The sequence below is a fragment of the Ctenopharyngodon idella genome, chromosome 8 (genome assembly GCF_019924925.1).
Source record: "Ctenopharyngodon idella isolate HZGC_01 chromosome 8, HZGC01, whole genome shotgun sequence".
NCBI classification, from domain to species: Eukaryota; Metazoa; Chordata; class Actinopteri; order Cypriniformes; family Xenocyprididae; genus Ctenopharyngodon; species Ctenopharyngodon idella.
This window is the reverse complement of record NC_067227.1, coordinates 15,388,830-15,406,222: the sequence shown is the minus strand read 5'-3', so window position 1 is coordinate 15,406,222 and position 17,393 is coordinate 15,388,830. Positions and strand designations below refer to the sequence as shown.

The 17,393-nt window shown below is 35.2% G+C and overlaps 1 protein-coding gene across 7 annotated transcripts in view; it reads right to left on the bottom strand.

The window, feature by feature from the left end:
• The window catches only part of gapvd1 (GTPase activating protein and VPS9 domains 1), a 47,091-nt gene that overhangs the window by 24,740 nt on the left and 4,958 nt on the right, over window positions 1-17,393 (bottom strand). For all 7 annotated transcript variants that reach the window (XM_051902571.1, XM_051902573.1, XM_051902574.1 and 4 more), the window contains exons 2-7: window positions 7,971-8,175; window positions 5,439-5,706; window positions 4,595-5,170; window positions 3,484-3,570; window positions 2,934-3,068; window positions 1,488-1,680 (exon numbers count right to left, since the gene is read on the bottom strand). In XM_051902571.1, coding sequence (XP_051758531.1) covers window positions 1,488-1,680; window positions 2,934-3,068; window positions 3,484-3,570; window positions 4,595-5,170; window positions 5,439-5,706; window positions 7,971-8,155 — 1,444 coding nt within the window. In that variant the 5' untranslated portion in view covers window positions 8,156-8,175. The remainder of the gene's footprint in view (window positions 1-1,487; window positions 1,681-2,933; window positions 3,069-3,483; window positions 3,571-4,594; window positions 5,171-5,438; window positions 5,707-7,970; window positions 8,176-17,393) is intronic.

The following is a 17,393-nucleotide window of genomic DNA, read 5'->3' as shown; positions in this document are numbered from 1 at the left end:
AACTTATCCGCAATGTCATCTGCCATTTTAAATGCGCAAGCCCTTAAATTCGAATGGATTCTGATTGGCTATCACTGTTTTATCGTTCAACAGCTGAGAAAAAAATAATTCTGAAACTGATCCCAACGATATCGTTAGTTGTGGTGTGGACTCTGCTATTCTTTTATATTTAGAACAATTTTTAGAACTATATCTTCATCGTTATCGTCCTTGATGTGAACGATCCATTAAGCGTCCTATGCTCGTAACTAATATGAATGTAATTTGAACAGATTAGAATATTGCTGAGCTAACAGTGCTATGCTCCATGCAGAAAAAAATGCAGAGCGCACATAAATATTAGGTAAAATCATCAATTTGTAAAATCTAATTTAATTTTTTTAAATATAACCTTTTAATATTGAATGAAATACATTATTTTAAATCAATATTTCTTTGACCTTAAATCAACTTGGACTCATTTTTTTCCTCTGAGCTTATTTTGAGATTGCTTTCACTGTGAAGGATACATGGGATGTTGACTCAAATTTTATTATTATTATTATAAATAACAACAACAACAACAATAAATTATTAATAAAGTGAAATTTGTTACAAAAACCCAAGTGTGTATCTTTATATAAACTGTATTATTAATAGTAATAATACTTTATCATTATTATTTTCATCTAATACTAATAAAAAAAATATTATCTTTCTATTATCTATCTACAAACTGTCATATGAACAACCAGTTTAAGATTTAAGTGTCACATCCTAATATACACAGAACTTGCTTTTAAATACTTATAGTATAGTTCACTTAGTGAGTTAGATGTAGAGTCAGTAGGTTCATTGTGTGAAATAATCGATTCAGTTTGATTATTTTTTAACAATTCATGAAAAGAACCAGCTCAAAACAGTCATTTATTCTTGAATCAGATTATAGTGGACTGCACTTTCTGTAATCAGAGGGTTAGTCTCTAGAGTTGTCAAAAGTACCAACTTTGGTACCAATCGGTACTGAAATTTTAAAAATGTGATGCTTTGAGCGCTGTTGAGCAGACTCATGAACACCTCTGATTGGCCATTGTGTTGACGCGCTCAATGGATATGTCTGTAATTGGCTACAATGATCAACGCACGGGAGCGTTTGAAAGCACATGAAAGTGTTTGAATTTGAAAGTGGACTGGTCCGCGATAGACACCTGTCTTCAAACGCTCCCGTGTTTCTGTGTAAGTGCTCAGGAAAGAGCGTTATTGATGACTATTTACAACATGTTTTTGAAGTGTTGATCATTGTAGCCAATCACAGACATATCCGATGAGCGCGTGAACACAATGGCCAATCAGAGGTGTTTACGAATCCGCTCAACAGCGCTCAAAGCATCACATTTTTAAAATTTCAGTACCCACTAGGTACCGAAATCGGTACTTTTGACAACTCTATTAGTCTCCAAAATATCAGCAGAAACCAACATGCAGTAAAATTAACGTAGAAGGAATACCAATAGGGAGTCTGTTCTTCTTGTTGGCGGGTGTGGTAGCTGGGGAGAGCTGGGGCGTGTTAGAGGGTGTGAGCTCCAGGCTGTTGCTCTTTGTTGTGCGGGATTGAGGTACATTGGCTAGTAGGGTTTCCAGAGCCAGGTGGTCTTCTTCTCTGAGCTGATCACCTGCAGTGACACTACGCACAAAGTCCACCTGAACACAAAAATAAGGTTTAAGACATTTTTTGCTTTGCTTTGATACAAACATACTATCAAACAATCCCTCTAAATTGCCATCCAATGATTTCTTTAAGTCAACATCCTGTGAAATAAAGCTTACAAAGATGTACGGTGAGCTTTCATTATGTCTGCAGGTAATTTTTTAACTCACTCTTAATCAGTGCTGGTAATTAATGCAGGTGGGCCTCATTATTCAGCTATCATCATTAGTGAATTTCAAACAGTGAGTCTAATGCAATAACAACATAGGAGTCGGGCTAATTGGCTCTGTAAATGACAGTGTGATGATGAACATCTTGCTGCTCATGCTGAGAAGAAAAACAGGGAAGTGGAGGGTTATTGGCTCTTGGCAGGGTTGGGCAGAAAGAGTTAAAGCATTATGACTGTAAAAGTATGCAGCATGACTGTTACTTCTGCATTGACGTGACGGGTTTGGGCCTGTCTACTTCATCTTTTAAAGCTCACCAGAACGAGTCATATTTCATTGATCTGAGTCTAATGCAAAAGCTGAGTACAGTAAAAGTACTGTAATATGTTTTGATTAGGGCTGTCAAATGAATAACAAAAGTGATTATTTATCTTAAATTAATTACATGACACTGTGATTAATTAAATTAACTGCAAATTATTGCACATCAATATTATGTAAAAGCTCTCAAAAGAAGAAAATTCAATGCTTTACTCATCTGCTACAATAATCTTGAATTGACGCTACAAAAAAGTGGCTTTAGAAGTCAATAAATTATTTGCTTTATTTCCATATCATTTTCATAAGCCCGTCACAGGCCTACAGTCCACAGCAATCCACTGTGCAACCAATCTGTCTTAGTGTTAATGTTCTTGTGTGCTTCTTCACATGCAGGTCAGGTGGCATGATTAATGTGTTCATTTTAGCATCAAGTTATATTTTTATATTTTATTAAAATCCCCAGTCCTAGTTTACTGTGGACTAGTTTGTGAACATGACATCTCTCTGTCTGCTAAACTAAAAAGATTCATCTAAACCTGTTCAGAAAATATTCAAACTTTTATTGAAGCCTTAACATTTTAGCCAAGAAAAGGATGTGAAACTACATAAGTCGTCTCATATAATAAGTCATAGGGCAACTTGTTAAAAAACTAAAGACTATATTTTAGAAGGATATAATTTCATTTATACTGAAGACATAATCATAAACGTCAGCTGACATTAACTTCCTTCCACACGTCTCTTTCTTCTTTACATACCAGAGCTAAAAGCTGATTATGAGTCATGTAAACCACCGTCCGCGTGAGGCCCTCAAGTAAATTCATTGACGACATGGGTGGAGTCTCGACAGCCCTTCCACCAATGACGACATCCAAAAAGGCAGAGACACACGTCTGAAAAGACCAAAAAAGTCAAGTCAATCCACAAAAAAAAAAAAAAAAAAAAAGACTTTGAACATGTTAATAAACCATTTAACGTTTCCTGATTACGTTTGGAATAGCATACTAGCACTGTACTACTCATACTATGTGTAACATGCACAATGTATACTGTGTGCAGTATGTTAATCTTCTGTATACGTATGTAATACTCAGATGACATTTGCTAAAATGTAGTTTAACTTTATAATAAAGTAATAAGTTCAATGGCATATTCATTTTTGTGGTAAAATCATATTGAGAATTATGAAATTTCACTGGTGTTGGTTTCGACTACTGAAATTCTGCTATTGTGACACGATTATAATGTAAAATGACCAGTATGCAATATGCCAAATAGATATAGTTTCAGAATCAGAAACAATCTTACCTTATCAAACTTTGATAAACTGCTTTTACGTCGAGGATCTCCATCATCTGCATCAGACATGGCTAACTGTTGCAATAACTGCCCCACCTAAAATCATCAAATAAGATTTTATTTTTTCAAATACATTCATAACACAGACAGACATGAATCACACTAAATGTGTTAGAACAAGCATTTTATTCCATAAAATAAACTTAATCCAGTGTTTCTTGCACTGTCCCTGAATCTACAGCCTACAAAAAAAAAAAAAAAAAAAAAAGAAATTTATCCTTTAAGATTTTTTTATCTTTTTGAAAGTCTCTAATGCTCACCACAGCTGCATTTATTTATTTTAAAAGTACAGTAAAAACAGCAATATTGTAAAATATTATTACGATTTAAATAAGTTTTCTATTTTAATATATTTAAAAAAAAATCATTTATTCAAGTGATGTCAAAGCTGAATTTTCAGCATCATTACTCCAGTCTTCTGTGTCACATGATCCTTCAGAAATCATTTTAATATGCTGATTTGGTGCTCAAGAAGCATTTCTTATTATTATCAATGTTGAAAACAGTTACACTCATTACAGAGATTACAGTTGTTTTGTAATATCATGATGGCTGCAGTGTAAATCACAAACAAATAATTCTTATAATTTGGTTATTTTAATATTGGTCAAAAAGACTCGCAAACTCCCAGATCATTGGTGCTTTAATAACGTTCATTCATGTTCAAGTTCAGAATCAGAAATCTGAAGCAGAACTTGAATTTAACTGAAACCTGTTACTCTGTTCTGTACGTAACACTCAATACTATACACTCATGTATATATACACTTGTATTATAAAATATGGTTTGAATCATACAGGCCTAGTTTAAGCTATCCATTCACAAACAAATACTTTTTTTGTAATAGTATTTATTTATTTATTTTTTTAATAAATATTGAATGTGTTTTTAATACCATATATCTAAATACCATTCATAAATAATTGTTGTGAATGCGTACATTCTAATCTGTAATACTGTTATACTGTCAGCATTATAACTAGCTGATGGCAGCCAAAGTAATTACATTAAAGTTGTTTTGTAATATACTGATAGTGATGCAACACTATTATCCCCTACCTGCATGAGGTTGAAACGAGCCACCTCATTGATGGGTGCATCTGAGATGATGCCATACTGTTCAGGGTTGACAATGGCTGGACAGATGAAGCAAGTGAGCAGCAAGTCGGTGCACATCGTCCTCACCTCCCCGACCTCTAACCTCTCCACCCGTGCCAGCGTCTTATACATCTGAGACACAATCCAACGCAGACTCTGTGGGAAGCAATAGGTGTTCTGCTTCAGGTAGCCAATAAAGGTGTTGACCAGGGCCACGAGCTTAGCCTCATTGGCCTCCACCCCCGCCTGAACTTTTCTGCGGTACTCATCTGTGCCTTTCTCCCCAAACAGGCGCTCCTGCTGGGCTGGGGTAAAGCGCTCTATGAGTTTGGCTGGATCTGTCTCTAGATGGTCCTCATCCTCAACCAGCAGTTGCATGATGGGCTCGTGGAGGGTTGCAGTGAGGAAAAGCTTAGCTGAATACAGGCCCTCAGAGAAGAGTTTGAAGAGGATGCTAAAGGCACACGTGCCTCGCCGTAACAGGCGACGAGGGTTGTCACTCTCCTTTAGTTCAAATTCCACCAAATAACGCAGCACCTGGTAAGAGGAGGACAGCACAAAGAGAGTTACCTGGTATAAGTATCTAGGCAATAAAAAAATTAAATTAAAAATAAATAAATACACATAAAAAATATAATAAATATATATATATACTATAATAAAAATAATATTTAAAAAGTAATGGCTAATGACTAGTAAACAGAAACAATTTTTATTTACATTATTTACAAAAAAAAAAAAAAAAAGCTTAAGTCCTTTGGTACAACTGCAGATTTCTATCATTACACATGTATATCCAGTGTACCTGCAACAGGTAGCTTTCATCCTCTTGCATGATGCAGTTGCCATAGAGTGAGGTGAAGACTGTGTGTATGACCCCCTGCGTGTGCTCATGATTGAGTCTCTCTCCTGCCACCAGACAGGATGCCACCAATCGCGGGTTCTCCCTCAACCGGCCCAAGAACTCCCCGTAGATGCTCTCCTGAAAACCTAGTGTCTTATAACCATCCACAAACTGTGTATCTTCCAGAAACTTGGCATGCTGGCAGCATTCCGCAGGAGAGGCCTCCACACTGGAAAGGAAAGAGGCACATTCAGAGAAGTGTATCGCAGAAAAACTGTGTAATTAAATCTGATCATGCTGGAGATGCATTGGAAAGAATGTGCAAATGCATTTCAGATAAAGAAGTATCTAGATACTATCTGCTGGTTGGTTACAACTATTCAAAATATCCCTACTGAAGATTTAAAAAAATCCCCACTGAAAGGGGGCCACCCTGAACTATCTTGAATGTTGGACTTTCTAGCATCCAAGACTGGAGATTTAATCATTTGATAGTGTGCTGCAATGTACTATAAATGATAGTAGTGCTGGGCGAAATGACCAAAAATCTGTATCACTGTATTTTTTAAGATTCTGGCGGTTTCACAGTATATCAAGTATGTTTTTCTTTTCATGACTGGACATTTATATAAGTTTATAATGGCTTATTTCACTGTCAGGAGTACATAGAAAATAAAAACTTTGTAATGTTAAATACAAGTTTACTTAAAAAAAAAAAAATGTAGGTAATCAAATCAATTTATAAAACTAACAATTTAGTTAACCTTTTAAAATTAAATCAAATTTAAAATTTAAATGATCCTTAAAATAATGTTAATAAATTGTATTATTATTAAAATTATTATTACTTTAAGAAGTACATTCTACTGTGCAATAGTAATATAATTCTTTCATAATATCTTCAAGTTAGACCAAACTTATTTTGGCAGGTTGTAATGAAGACCTTTGAGTTTGTGTGTTTCAATAAACTTAATGAAATTTTCTTGAATGAAATGGTAAAAATTTTATGAAGCGAACACTCAAGAGCAGATGATGCTCATGTGTTAATGTCCTCATTTAGTGAGATAGCAGACTCTAAAAACACCACAGATGTCACGCGTGCTTCAGCATGTTGTAGTAGGCAAACTGCAGCACTCATTCACACACGCTGAACATGAAGACTTCAGATTCAATAGCGGTCTTTCTGAGTTTTAATATTCACAGACACTAGTCCATATTGTGATTTAATTCATTGTACAGCCCTACTTCAGATTTATTAATCCAAAAATTGGCATTCTGTTTAATACAGTAAGTTCCATTTGTGACTGGTTTCTGTCCGCGTTTCCGCATCGTCGAAACCATAGGGCTCTCCATGGTATTTGCCATGTTAAAGAGAGATTGTTTTGTGGGTTATTTATTGGTGCATTTTAAATTCATAACCATTTAAATATAAATTTCAAGTATTATTAAAACAGTAATAAAATAAGAACAAATAACCCAATTATGAGCAAAAGCACAAATAAATACAATAAAACAAAGTCAAACCTACAAATGAAATAAACAGTGCTTTTCAAGATATTCAGGTTGGTCTAACAGGGTTTCAAAAGCAAGTAATCATATGGTTTTATAGAACAACACTGTTTAAATACATAATTTACAGAATAAACAAATCATCAAATGCCTGCAGAGGGTGCCAATGACCTGGTGTTGTTACACTTTACAGCAGATCAAATTCTTGTTTAATATTGGCTGAACATTTAATTCAAATGTTTACTTAATCTTTAATATTTGGCCACTTCTTTATGATAGAAATGCTACAGCCACTGTAATTTCTTGAACACAACTTTGCTTTTGAAATCACGATGAACAGTTCACATTTTATAAATAATTTACCTTACAAATCTGATGAAATGTAAATATTAAAATAGCATATATATTAAATCTGCAGCGCATATACTTATTTAACTGAATCGCAGCTTTTGCAAATTCACAATAGCACTATGCGATGATTTTTAAATGGTTTTATACATCATGCGGCCTTAGAAAAGGGTCTAATAATGCGGTTCATGGATTCTCTGGCGTGGAATTTGCCACTTCCGGTATTTTGCCAGTTACTTGACATGGGAAAATTGCAATTGAGGATTTTTTAAAGCGAATGGGAAACCAAGCTGTTGTATGGGGAAAAGCATCTGGAACATTCTTCAACATTTCTTTCGAAAGAAACTCAAACAGGTTTGGAACAACACTACAGTGAGTAAAAGATGCCTTTTTTTTTTTTTTCTTTCTTCTAACTAATTCTAAAATGATGAAAGACATAAAAGAAAGTATTAGTCAATCAGATGTCAGAACTTGCCATGCCAGAATACTCATTTGGCTCTTTCCCCAGCCACTACCACTGAGATAATATGCAATGTAATCTTTGTGATTCTTCCAGTTCAGTTAATCAGGTAATGAGTCATGAAAGAAAATCACAAGGCAGAGTCAGTTGGTTTAGCAGGTCTGGAGTGCAGTCACCTGGTTAGGATGAGGCGGTCGAGGTTGATCCTTTGTTGTTTGGCGATCCAGGCTGCGCGGTAGAGCCTCTCCGCCGTCTTTAGCACTTCGTTGTTGAGCCGCTGGATGAGCTGCTTCTCTGATGCCACATACAGCCGTTCCTGCTTCAGGTGGTGGGCCAGAGTGTGAATGTCTGGCTTCACCATCGTTCAGCTCAGCCACGGCGCTGCAGATAGACAGCAAAACAAGTAAAGTAGTAGCACTGAAAGAGTACTACAACAGAATTGTCAACTGAATATAATGTCAATTCAATACAAGAGATGGGCAAACTATGAGTAACAAAAGCTGAGCAGTATTTTTTCTTCAGAATTAATTACATGCAGTTACCATGATAAAAAATTACTCAAAAGCATGATGCGTTTTTGGTTATACCACCCACCCCAATGGGAAACTGACATAAACTTGAGCAACTGTTTTCAATGGGGTTCAGAGACAATGAATACTGATCAAAACAATAGAATTCAGTTGAAGCAGATGCCATAATTAATTAGACATGAATTAAAAAAAGAAGAGGCTGTGAGTGACAGAAGAACAGTCAGTCTAGTACAGTTATTCTAGTCAACTGAATGTGATTTTTCTGTTGCTCAAGACAAAACACATCAAGTTAACTTTAATAAATCTACTAGACATTTTGCATTGACCTGGATAACAGTTTTCTCAGACAGTTCGCACAATATGTCATAGTGTATTAAGTTCAAATGTAACGTGACGTCTAATTTTTTAGCAAACTGTTTAACAGATTGTAAACAAAGATTTATGTAAACAAAAAAAAATTGCATAAAGAGCTATGTTAAAATGCATGTCAAATGCCTACACAAAAGTATGATGGACAGTACATTTTCATTCACATCAAATAAAGCTATTTTGTATTTTGGCATAGGTTCTCTTTTCCTGTTGTCTCATTTGTTCACATTTTTACTTGTACTGACATAAACACATTTATGTTTTTTATTAAACATTGTTGTCTTGTGTGGATATGTCACAGGACTGGGCGATATGTACAAAAGAAAAAGGTTATCTCTGTGTTTTTTAGTTGAAAGGCAATATACAGTATATATCCCGGTATTTTCTACTTTTTTCTATTTGAATAAAAAAAATAAAAGGCATGTCTCATGTTAAGGACTATTTGGATTATGCACTTTCCCTGCTGCAGCTCACTGTGTGTCCTCCACTATTTTTCAGATGCGCTCGTAATATCAAACTATTGCATATCGAAATAAACGTACTGCCTTATCCTATATCATTTATAAAAATATAGTGATATATCATACAAAGTTGATATACTGCCCAGCCCTATGTCAAATGAGTCATCGTAGTAAATCACAATGGAACAAAAGAGGTAGGCTACGATTTCTTCTATGAAGTAAGCAGAAGTATTTATTGGACGGCAGGTTCGGTTCCTTCTGAAGTGTAGTGTCATCTAACTCTAACTTTTCCAAACATGGATTCAGTAATACACTCCCATTACATCTCAATATTACACATACTGTATCGTAGTAGGATAAAAGCACATAAGTCCTACTATTAAAACAAAATCACTACAGATAAAGTCAATAAACAGAGCTGCTGAGTAGCACAAATTCAACTGTGTAAGACAAATAATCAGGCCTAAACAGGAAGACTGCTCTATTTCCTCTGAGATGGGAGAGAATAGAGCAATTTTCGTACAGGGAACTTACAAGACTATAAACACAGACATACACCATAAGAAAATTGCACAAATTTTATAAGGTCCAAAGGGCATGCTGAAGTATAGGTTTTTTTAATTACTTCACCTTTTTAACCCTAGAGTCAGCACACAGCAAAGGCAACTACGCACTTAGCTCCGATGCGTTTCATTTAACCTCATGAAACTGCCGTAAAAAGAAGCAAGGCATGAAATGCATCATTTCTGCTTATTGGTTTTGTGTGTAAAACAGATGCTATGCACAAACTCTGCCATAATCTTTGACCAAAATCATTCTATCGGTACACGAATGCAGCTAAGAGTATTAAGGATTTTACAGCAGTTAAATCCATTAATAATCCATTGTTAAATCATGCATTAACATAATGACCAACAATGCAAAGACCACATAAAATGTCTTTTAGACAGTATGCTTCACCACCAGTCATCAGGTTAACAACTAAAACTATTAAAAAATTGTTTCTGATAATTGAAAATAAGATGATAAAATATAAATATTAGAATAAAATCTAAACTAGATTAAATAAACAGAAATGTAGCCTTTGTAACTAACTGAAATAAATACATTTAAGTACTAAAATTACTAAAACTAAAACTGAAATTAGTTTAAATAGTTTTTGTGTTAAAATTGAGGATTTGCTTAAAGGTGCAATATGTAATATTTTTGCAGTAAAATATCCAAAAACCACTAGGCCAGTGTTATATTTTTTTGTTCACTTGAGTACTTACAATATCCCAAATGTTTCCAACTATTTGTAAATCATGAGAAAATTGCTATTTTAACCAAGGCTCCGGGACGTGTGAGGAGTCGCCTGTCAATGGCGGCATACCCGCATTACCCTCGGTTTCCGGTTTTATTTTGTAGAAACCATGGAAACACCAAAGACGCTCTAAAATATTACACATTTTAATAGACAAGGGAACAACTGTTTTGATACATTTATAGACAGAAAACTAATTGTTGTTATATAGCTCAACACATTTAGTCTTATTGTTTAAATCTAATTTTCTTGATTTTTTGCGAGTACCATGCTTTAACATGCCTCAGAGAAAAACACTATTTTGTGAAGTAGCTAACATAGCATAATCAGATGCTGCTTAATTTTTAGTAACAGTAATACAGCATTTTCTCCATCATGCAATACGTTTTAAAATTAATTGCATGCCATTTATCAACACAAGCCATCCAGTATTTAATATGATATTCTAAAATCGATCTAACTTACTGCAGTGTGCAACAGTGTCTCACAGCAGCCGCCGAGCGAACGCACAGAGTAACGTTATAACATCATTTACAACACACTCAAATGTATCTAATATGATAAACAGAGCTGTGTTACCTCATACTCATGACCGGCATGGCCGGCGACTGTGCATTAATAAAAGTTCTGCTGCTCGTGAGGCGTGTGTTGCGCAATCGCTCCAGCGGCCTCGTTCAGCTCCCACAACACTCGGTCCTGCTCTGCTTCATATTATAGTAACGTTAATAATCGCATCAATGAACATGACTTGTTCCTGACTCCAATCCCTATTCTTTTGCACCGTCCGTTGAGATGAAGACCACATGTCCCAAGATTCCGCTCTAAAACTTGGCGTCATCAAGCTACGCCTTTGTTTTGAATAGGCTTCTAGCGACCTCTAGCGGACAAAATTATTACATACTGCACCTTTAATGAGCAGAATTAAAGTGATACATTGTTGTTATTATGAAGAACTTATCACTTTAGAGATTTGATATTCTTGATTAATGATTATATTTTGTAAGCTGGAAATGCTGTAAAAGTGACAAATGCCATGAACAGATGTTGTGAAATGTATCCCTTTGCAATAAAAACTTAAAAAAAAAAAAAAAAAAAAATTGTTGATGTAGATGTTGAGATTACCAGCCAGACCTGCCAGATACTCACGGATGGCCATAACACAATATGCAAATCACATTGGTTGCCTTTGCTTTCTCATATAGTGGAGGGATGTAGACAAACAGAAAGCACACACACAAGCCCCATTCACTCTCTCACACACACAAGTGTGAATGTACACACATGCAAACATTCAAACTAGAGAAAATGCAGAAAATTCAAATAATTTCTTGGACCGTTCCTCAGGCACAAAGATCTTTGTAAAGCACAGTTACACAGGAGAACGTGGGATGAAGAGCAGCCCAGAGACGCCCTCGATTGAGCCAGGCCCCTGCGCATCCGTATAGCAGCCCACAAACACAGAGCGGAATATCAGTACATCCGCGGAGGCCTCTTGTACCACTCACTCCTGAATCAGCTCAACCTCTTGTCATCCTGCCAAATAAAGCACATCACTGTGCTCAGTGTTTTGCGGTTGAATGCAGTGGTATGTGAAGATTTAGTCTCAGGGGCACAGGAAAAGGCCACCTATTCACTTACTTCTATTCTGAGAAAGTTTAAGGTAGTTGTAATGGCTTTTGCGCCTTAAAAGCTTATAAATAGCAAAAGTATGTGCTAAGTTACATTAAATGAGCTTACCAAAGAAAAACTATTAAACAGAGCAAACAACTAGGCCTACCTTTCCACAGATCTAAACTTAGCTTAGTTGGCCATGTGGTATCAGATGGTAATAGCAAGATACTTTTATGTACATTATTACTAGAGATGCACCGATGCATTGGCCAACAATCGGTATTGGCCGATAAAAGCTATTATTATCACTATCGGCCATCAGCCAATTGTTTAAAAACTGCCGATGATCAGGGCCGATTATATCCTGTCAATCAAAAGGGTGCGGAAAGACGTGTTCAGATTGCAACTCATACATACTGTGTGTGAAGAAAATCACTCTTGTGTTGAATTTTAACGCATTAACAGCTTAAAAATAGTTACGTTTAAGCAGGCCCTTTCTGACCCCATGAATCACCCGTAGTTCAAGCCAGGGTTGCCAGGTCTGTGTTTTTGTATTGCCTCCCATCCAATAATCGCAAAAAGCTTTGTGCTTTATTACTTCTGATAAGAATAAAAGTTTCAGTTTTCAATGCTGTAATGCCTCAGTTCAGGCAGCAGCGCGGAGCGCAAGTCTTTTCTTATATCTCGAAAAACATGAATGAACATCAAAGGTATGTTGAAAGATACAGTACAACTTACCGGAATGTATCATGTCTCAACTTTTACAGTTCAATCATTTATTTTAAACCAGTAAAAAAATATATTTTTAAAGAATCATTTGATTAATTGTGCAAACAGAAAAGAAACTAAAGGTTACCAAATTTCCATAATCAAAATGGTCCTGTTTTTCTCACACTAAACATATTAGACAAAACATCTGCAGTCGTGCAGTGAGGCAAAGTACAAACTAGACCATAATAGAACCACAGAGAAATAAAGAGAGGCATTTTAACTAACATGCTTCTTTTCTTGCACTGCCAAATTTCTGGTACAGGAAGTTAAAGGAGCAGAGAACATTTTCTAGACATAGTCGCCCTATTTTGATGATCAAAAAGATCAAGAAAACATCAATGGATCTATGAAAAATGGAAATGTTTCACATCTTATACAAAAGGACAGGCTGAGATTAATAAGTTATTATGCAGCAGTGTTTCTACACTACAACATCCCAGGGATGTTTTAGTAATATGATAAGACTGACTGACTGTCAATATCAGCAGCAATGAATTCAAAAGCAACTAAAACCCAGAGATCAGTTTACTTTCACTTTTTTCAGGTTTTGGACTGCAGCCGATGCTGTTTTTAGCAACACAGAAAGGCACACTTTCTAAAAGCATTGAGAACAGGAGGAAGGTCCTTTTTTCAGTTCCTCTGTTCTGAAGAGCTGCGTTTGGATTAGATCTGACAGCATTTGAGCAGGTAGAGCAGACTCACTCACTCTGAGGAGGAATGGAGAGAGATGGATGTGTGCTTAGTGTATTCTTATGCAAGAGAACAAAATGTCAAAACGTATTCAAGAAAGTAGCCCAGAGATCTAAAGTAAAGACGCACAGATAACTTTTTTAAAAGGCCAAGTACAACTACCAATAAATTCTTTTTGGTACTTGCTGATATTTCAGTACTGTGTCATATCAAACTACAGTACAATGCTGTTACAGCTACAGTTCACTTTCCATAGGCTACAATTTTCTTTTGATTAAAATGACTGAGCTCCCTTTAATTTGAATAACAAGCATGTCTGCATTGAGCAAGCCGACAACACTCGAATGCAAACACACACACAGTATACTATCTTGTCATTAGACTTGTCTTCCTAGTCTAAATGCATCAACCTTTCTCAAATCTGGTTAAACTCAAAACTGCACTCTTTTTTTTGTCTTTTGACAAAAATATCCTTTAAATTTAATTGGTATTTCACCATGTCCTATTCATTAATTTTAAGCAATTTTACTCTGATTAAAATGGCATCTAATTTTATCTTATTAAAACATTTTTCCTCGGTTTCACAGACAAGGCTTAAGCTAGTCCTAGACTAAAATGCATGTTTGAGCTGTTTTAACTGAAAGTAACTTGCACTGACATATCTTTAAAAAAAAGTCAGAGCCGTTATTTTGTCTCAAGATGCACAGTAGTAATGTTTTTTTTCTAGGGTATGTTTATAAAAGCTACTTAAATACCTTAATTGAAATAAAGCCTAATCCTGGCTTAGCTTAAGCCCTGTCTGTGAAACCGGGCCTATATATATATTCATTTGAACAAATGTATTATTCAAAAGTTTGGGTTCGGTAAGAGTTTTTAATGTTTTTAAAAGTAGTCTCTTAAGCACACAAGATCTGCTTTTTTTATTAAAAATACAGTGAAATATTATTAATATTTAAAATAACTGTTTTCTATTTTAATATACTTGAAAAATTAATTTATTCCTGTGATGGCAAAGCATAACTTCCAGCAGTCAGTCGTTATGATCCTTCAGAAATCATCCTAATATGCTGATTTGGTGCTCAAGAAACATTTCTTATAATTATCAATGTTGAAAACGGTTTTGCAGTGTTCGTTATAAATGATTTATCTGTTTTTTTTATGTCACATAGGGAAGAAAAGACAAGAGCCACTTCTGTTTCAGGCCACCTTTAATATTTTTCTTATATTTTTGTGGAAAAAGTGATTCTCTGATGAATAGAAAGTTCAAAAGAACAGCATTTATTTGTAAAAGAAATCTTTTGTAACATTTATAAATGTCTTTACTGTAAATTTTTATTATTAATGTGTCCTTGCTGATTAAAAGAATTTCTCCTTTATTACTGTCTAACTTTACTACTTTTACCCATTTTAAATTAAATTACTATATATATATAAACATATAATAAAACTGTTACTCTTGAGTATACAAAGTTGTGAATTCTTTATGCTTTATGCATTTGTTACCACCAATGAAAAAAAAAAAAAAAAAAAAGCAATTCTGTTTAGGACAAACTGACCGGAAACACAGTGTGAGCTGAGTGTAACTCTCAGGTTAGGTTGGTGCCTTAACGAGGATCCGTTTTTCATTTCTTCTTCCTCTTTGCATCTGGTTGAATCATTGCTCTCAGTGCCCTTAAAGCACCGCAGTAAGGAGCTCTGTGGGATATGAATCACAAGCTAGATGCAACATCATGTACTTTCACATATTTACTATAATGGACCAGTCCAAACCACTCATGAGAGAAATTACTTGCACATTCAGCATCGAATGCAGTCTGACTCTGCAATGAACAGCATTGTGGATGTAATAGTGACTGAGCAGATGAGAAATCCAGAGTCGAAGTATACAATTTTCATGCAATTATGAGCACAAAGAGACAACATCTAAGAAATGGAGGCAGCTAACGTCACTAGCTGGGGATGTGATGTGGAGTGGGATGCTCTTTCGGTGGCCAAGCATCCCAACCACATTTCCATTTACAACTACTAAATGTACACGCAAAGAGATAACACTTGGTCAGTGGAGCTCTACTGAAAGCCCTTTTAAAAGCATTCAGATCTGTATTTTTCTGCTTCTACTGGTATCTAACTGACCACTAAAAATCCCATAACAAAGCACAAAGTCTTTCTGAGAAATATAATTCATTCCACCAGCCTGGCATACATGAGGGTGTGGGAGTACTGCACAGAAATGTCTCCAACCCAGGATGCTTTCTGCTCTCTTTTGACAATGCGAAACAATATCTCTTTGGTTTACAGAAATAGTGTACCAAGCAAGTTTGAGTACCTTGGCAAGAATCCAGAGGTAAAATAACAACCACATGCACAGCTTAGTCATCTTTGAGATTTCATTAAAAAGCCACCGAAAATCAAGGATCTAAGAAACACCTGTACACGCCATTACATGGAAGCAATATTGCACCTCAAAAAAAATTGACTGCTGATGGAATAGTGAGCCAAAAATAGCATGACTGCCAATAACCAAGTGACCAATCAAAACTTAAAGAAAAATCTAATTTGATGAAAGCAGAAGTCAACACACATATGATATTAGCCTCCTGAGAATTTCAATTTCAAGCAGCTCTCAGAAACAGTCATCAAACTTCTCGTGTTGTAGATAGAGAAGTAGTTGACAGATCTGAAAAACGTGGTTTAAAAGTACGTAAAGAGGAGGTCAAATGATTCCTCAATAAAATACAGTATGTTTCTATATTTCTGATGTGAGCATTCATTTAGTCATTTCACTATTTTTCTTTATTTTAGCATATAAAATCCAGTAAAAGTACTTAAATTACCATCAAGGAAATATGTGTTAGAATAGATATAACCTAATACAATAAAGCTGCACCAATAACATGACTATCACTGTTATTGCTCAATATCAGAGATTAAATTTATTAACTAATATTGGATATTTAGATGGCTTATACTGGATATTTCACTGTGGGCTATTGCTTCCAGTAATTCAAGACTAGTTAAACTTAACAATAATTTACTTTAGCAATAATTTAAATGGATTGCAATATCTTAAGGCACACTTAACACTTAACATGTGCCACCCATTTAAGAGTGCGAGTCAAGCATAAACATGAGTTTAAAGGAGTAGGTCACCAAGAAATAAATTTTGTCATCATTTACGCCCCTTCTTGTCGATCCAAACCTTTTGAAGAATCTTGGTAACCACACGGTTTTGATGGCCATTGACTTCTAATGCATGGAAAAAAACACTGAAACATATTCTCAAAATATCTTCTTTATGTTGCAAAAAAGAAAGAAAGTCATAAGGTTTGAAACAACATTCAGGGGACTAAATGATGACAGAATTATCCCTTTTTGGGATAAACCATGTCAGGTATTTATTTATTTATTTTTTAATATCTGAAAGGCTAATATCAGTCATTTATTGGTTATTTGCCATAGAAAATAGTTATTTTCATATTTGTATCTGTCAGAATTTTCAAAAGGTGCATCCTTAAAGTCATAATAGAGGCGCACGATTAATTGTTAAAAGATCGCGATCTTGATTCAAATGCCCATGCGATCTGATTCCTAAATGACAACGATTCAGTATTGATTACAGCAAACATTCAAATCTGTGTTGGTGCTGCCGCTGCCCCAGAGAGAGCAGTTGTATAGATATGAAAGAGCTTCACAAACAGTCTTTTCAATTCAGTCTCAACAACACAGAAGTACTGGAATAAAAGTTTATAGTTTGGATATAAACACTGATGACTACAGTAGTGTTTAAAATAGAGTCAATTATCTTTTGAAAGTAACTTTGATGCTTCAAATAAAGACTTTATCAATTACATTGTTACACCAGTA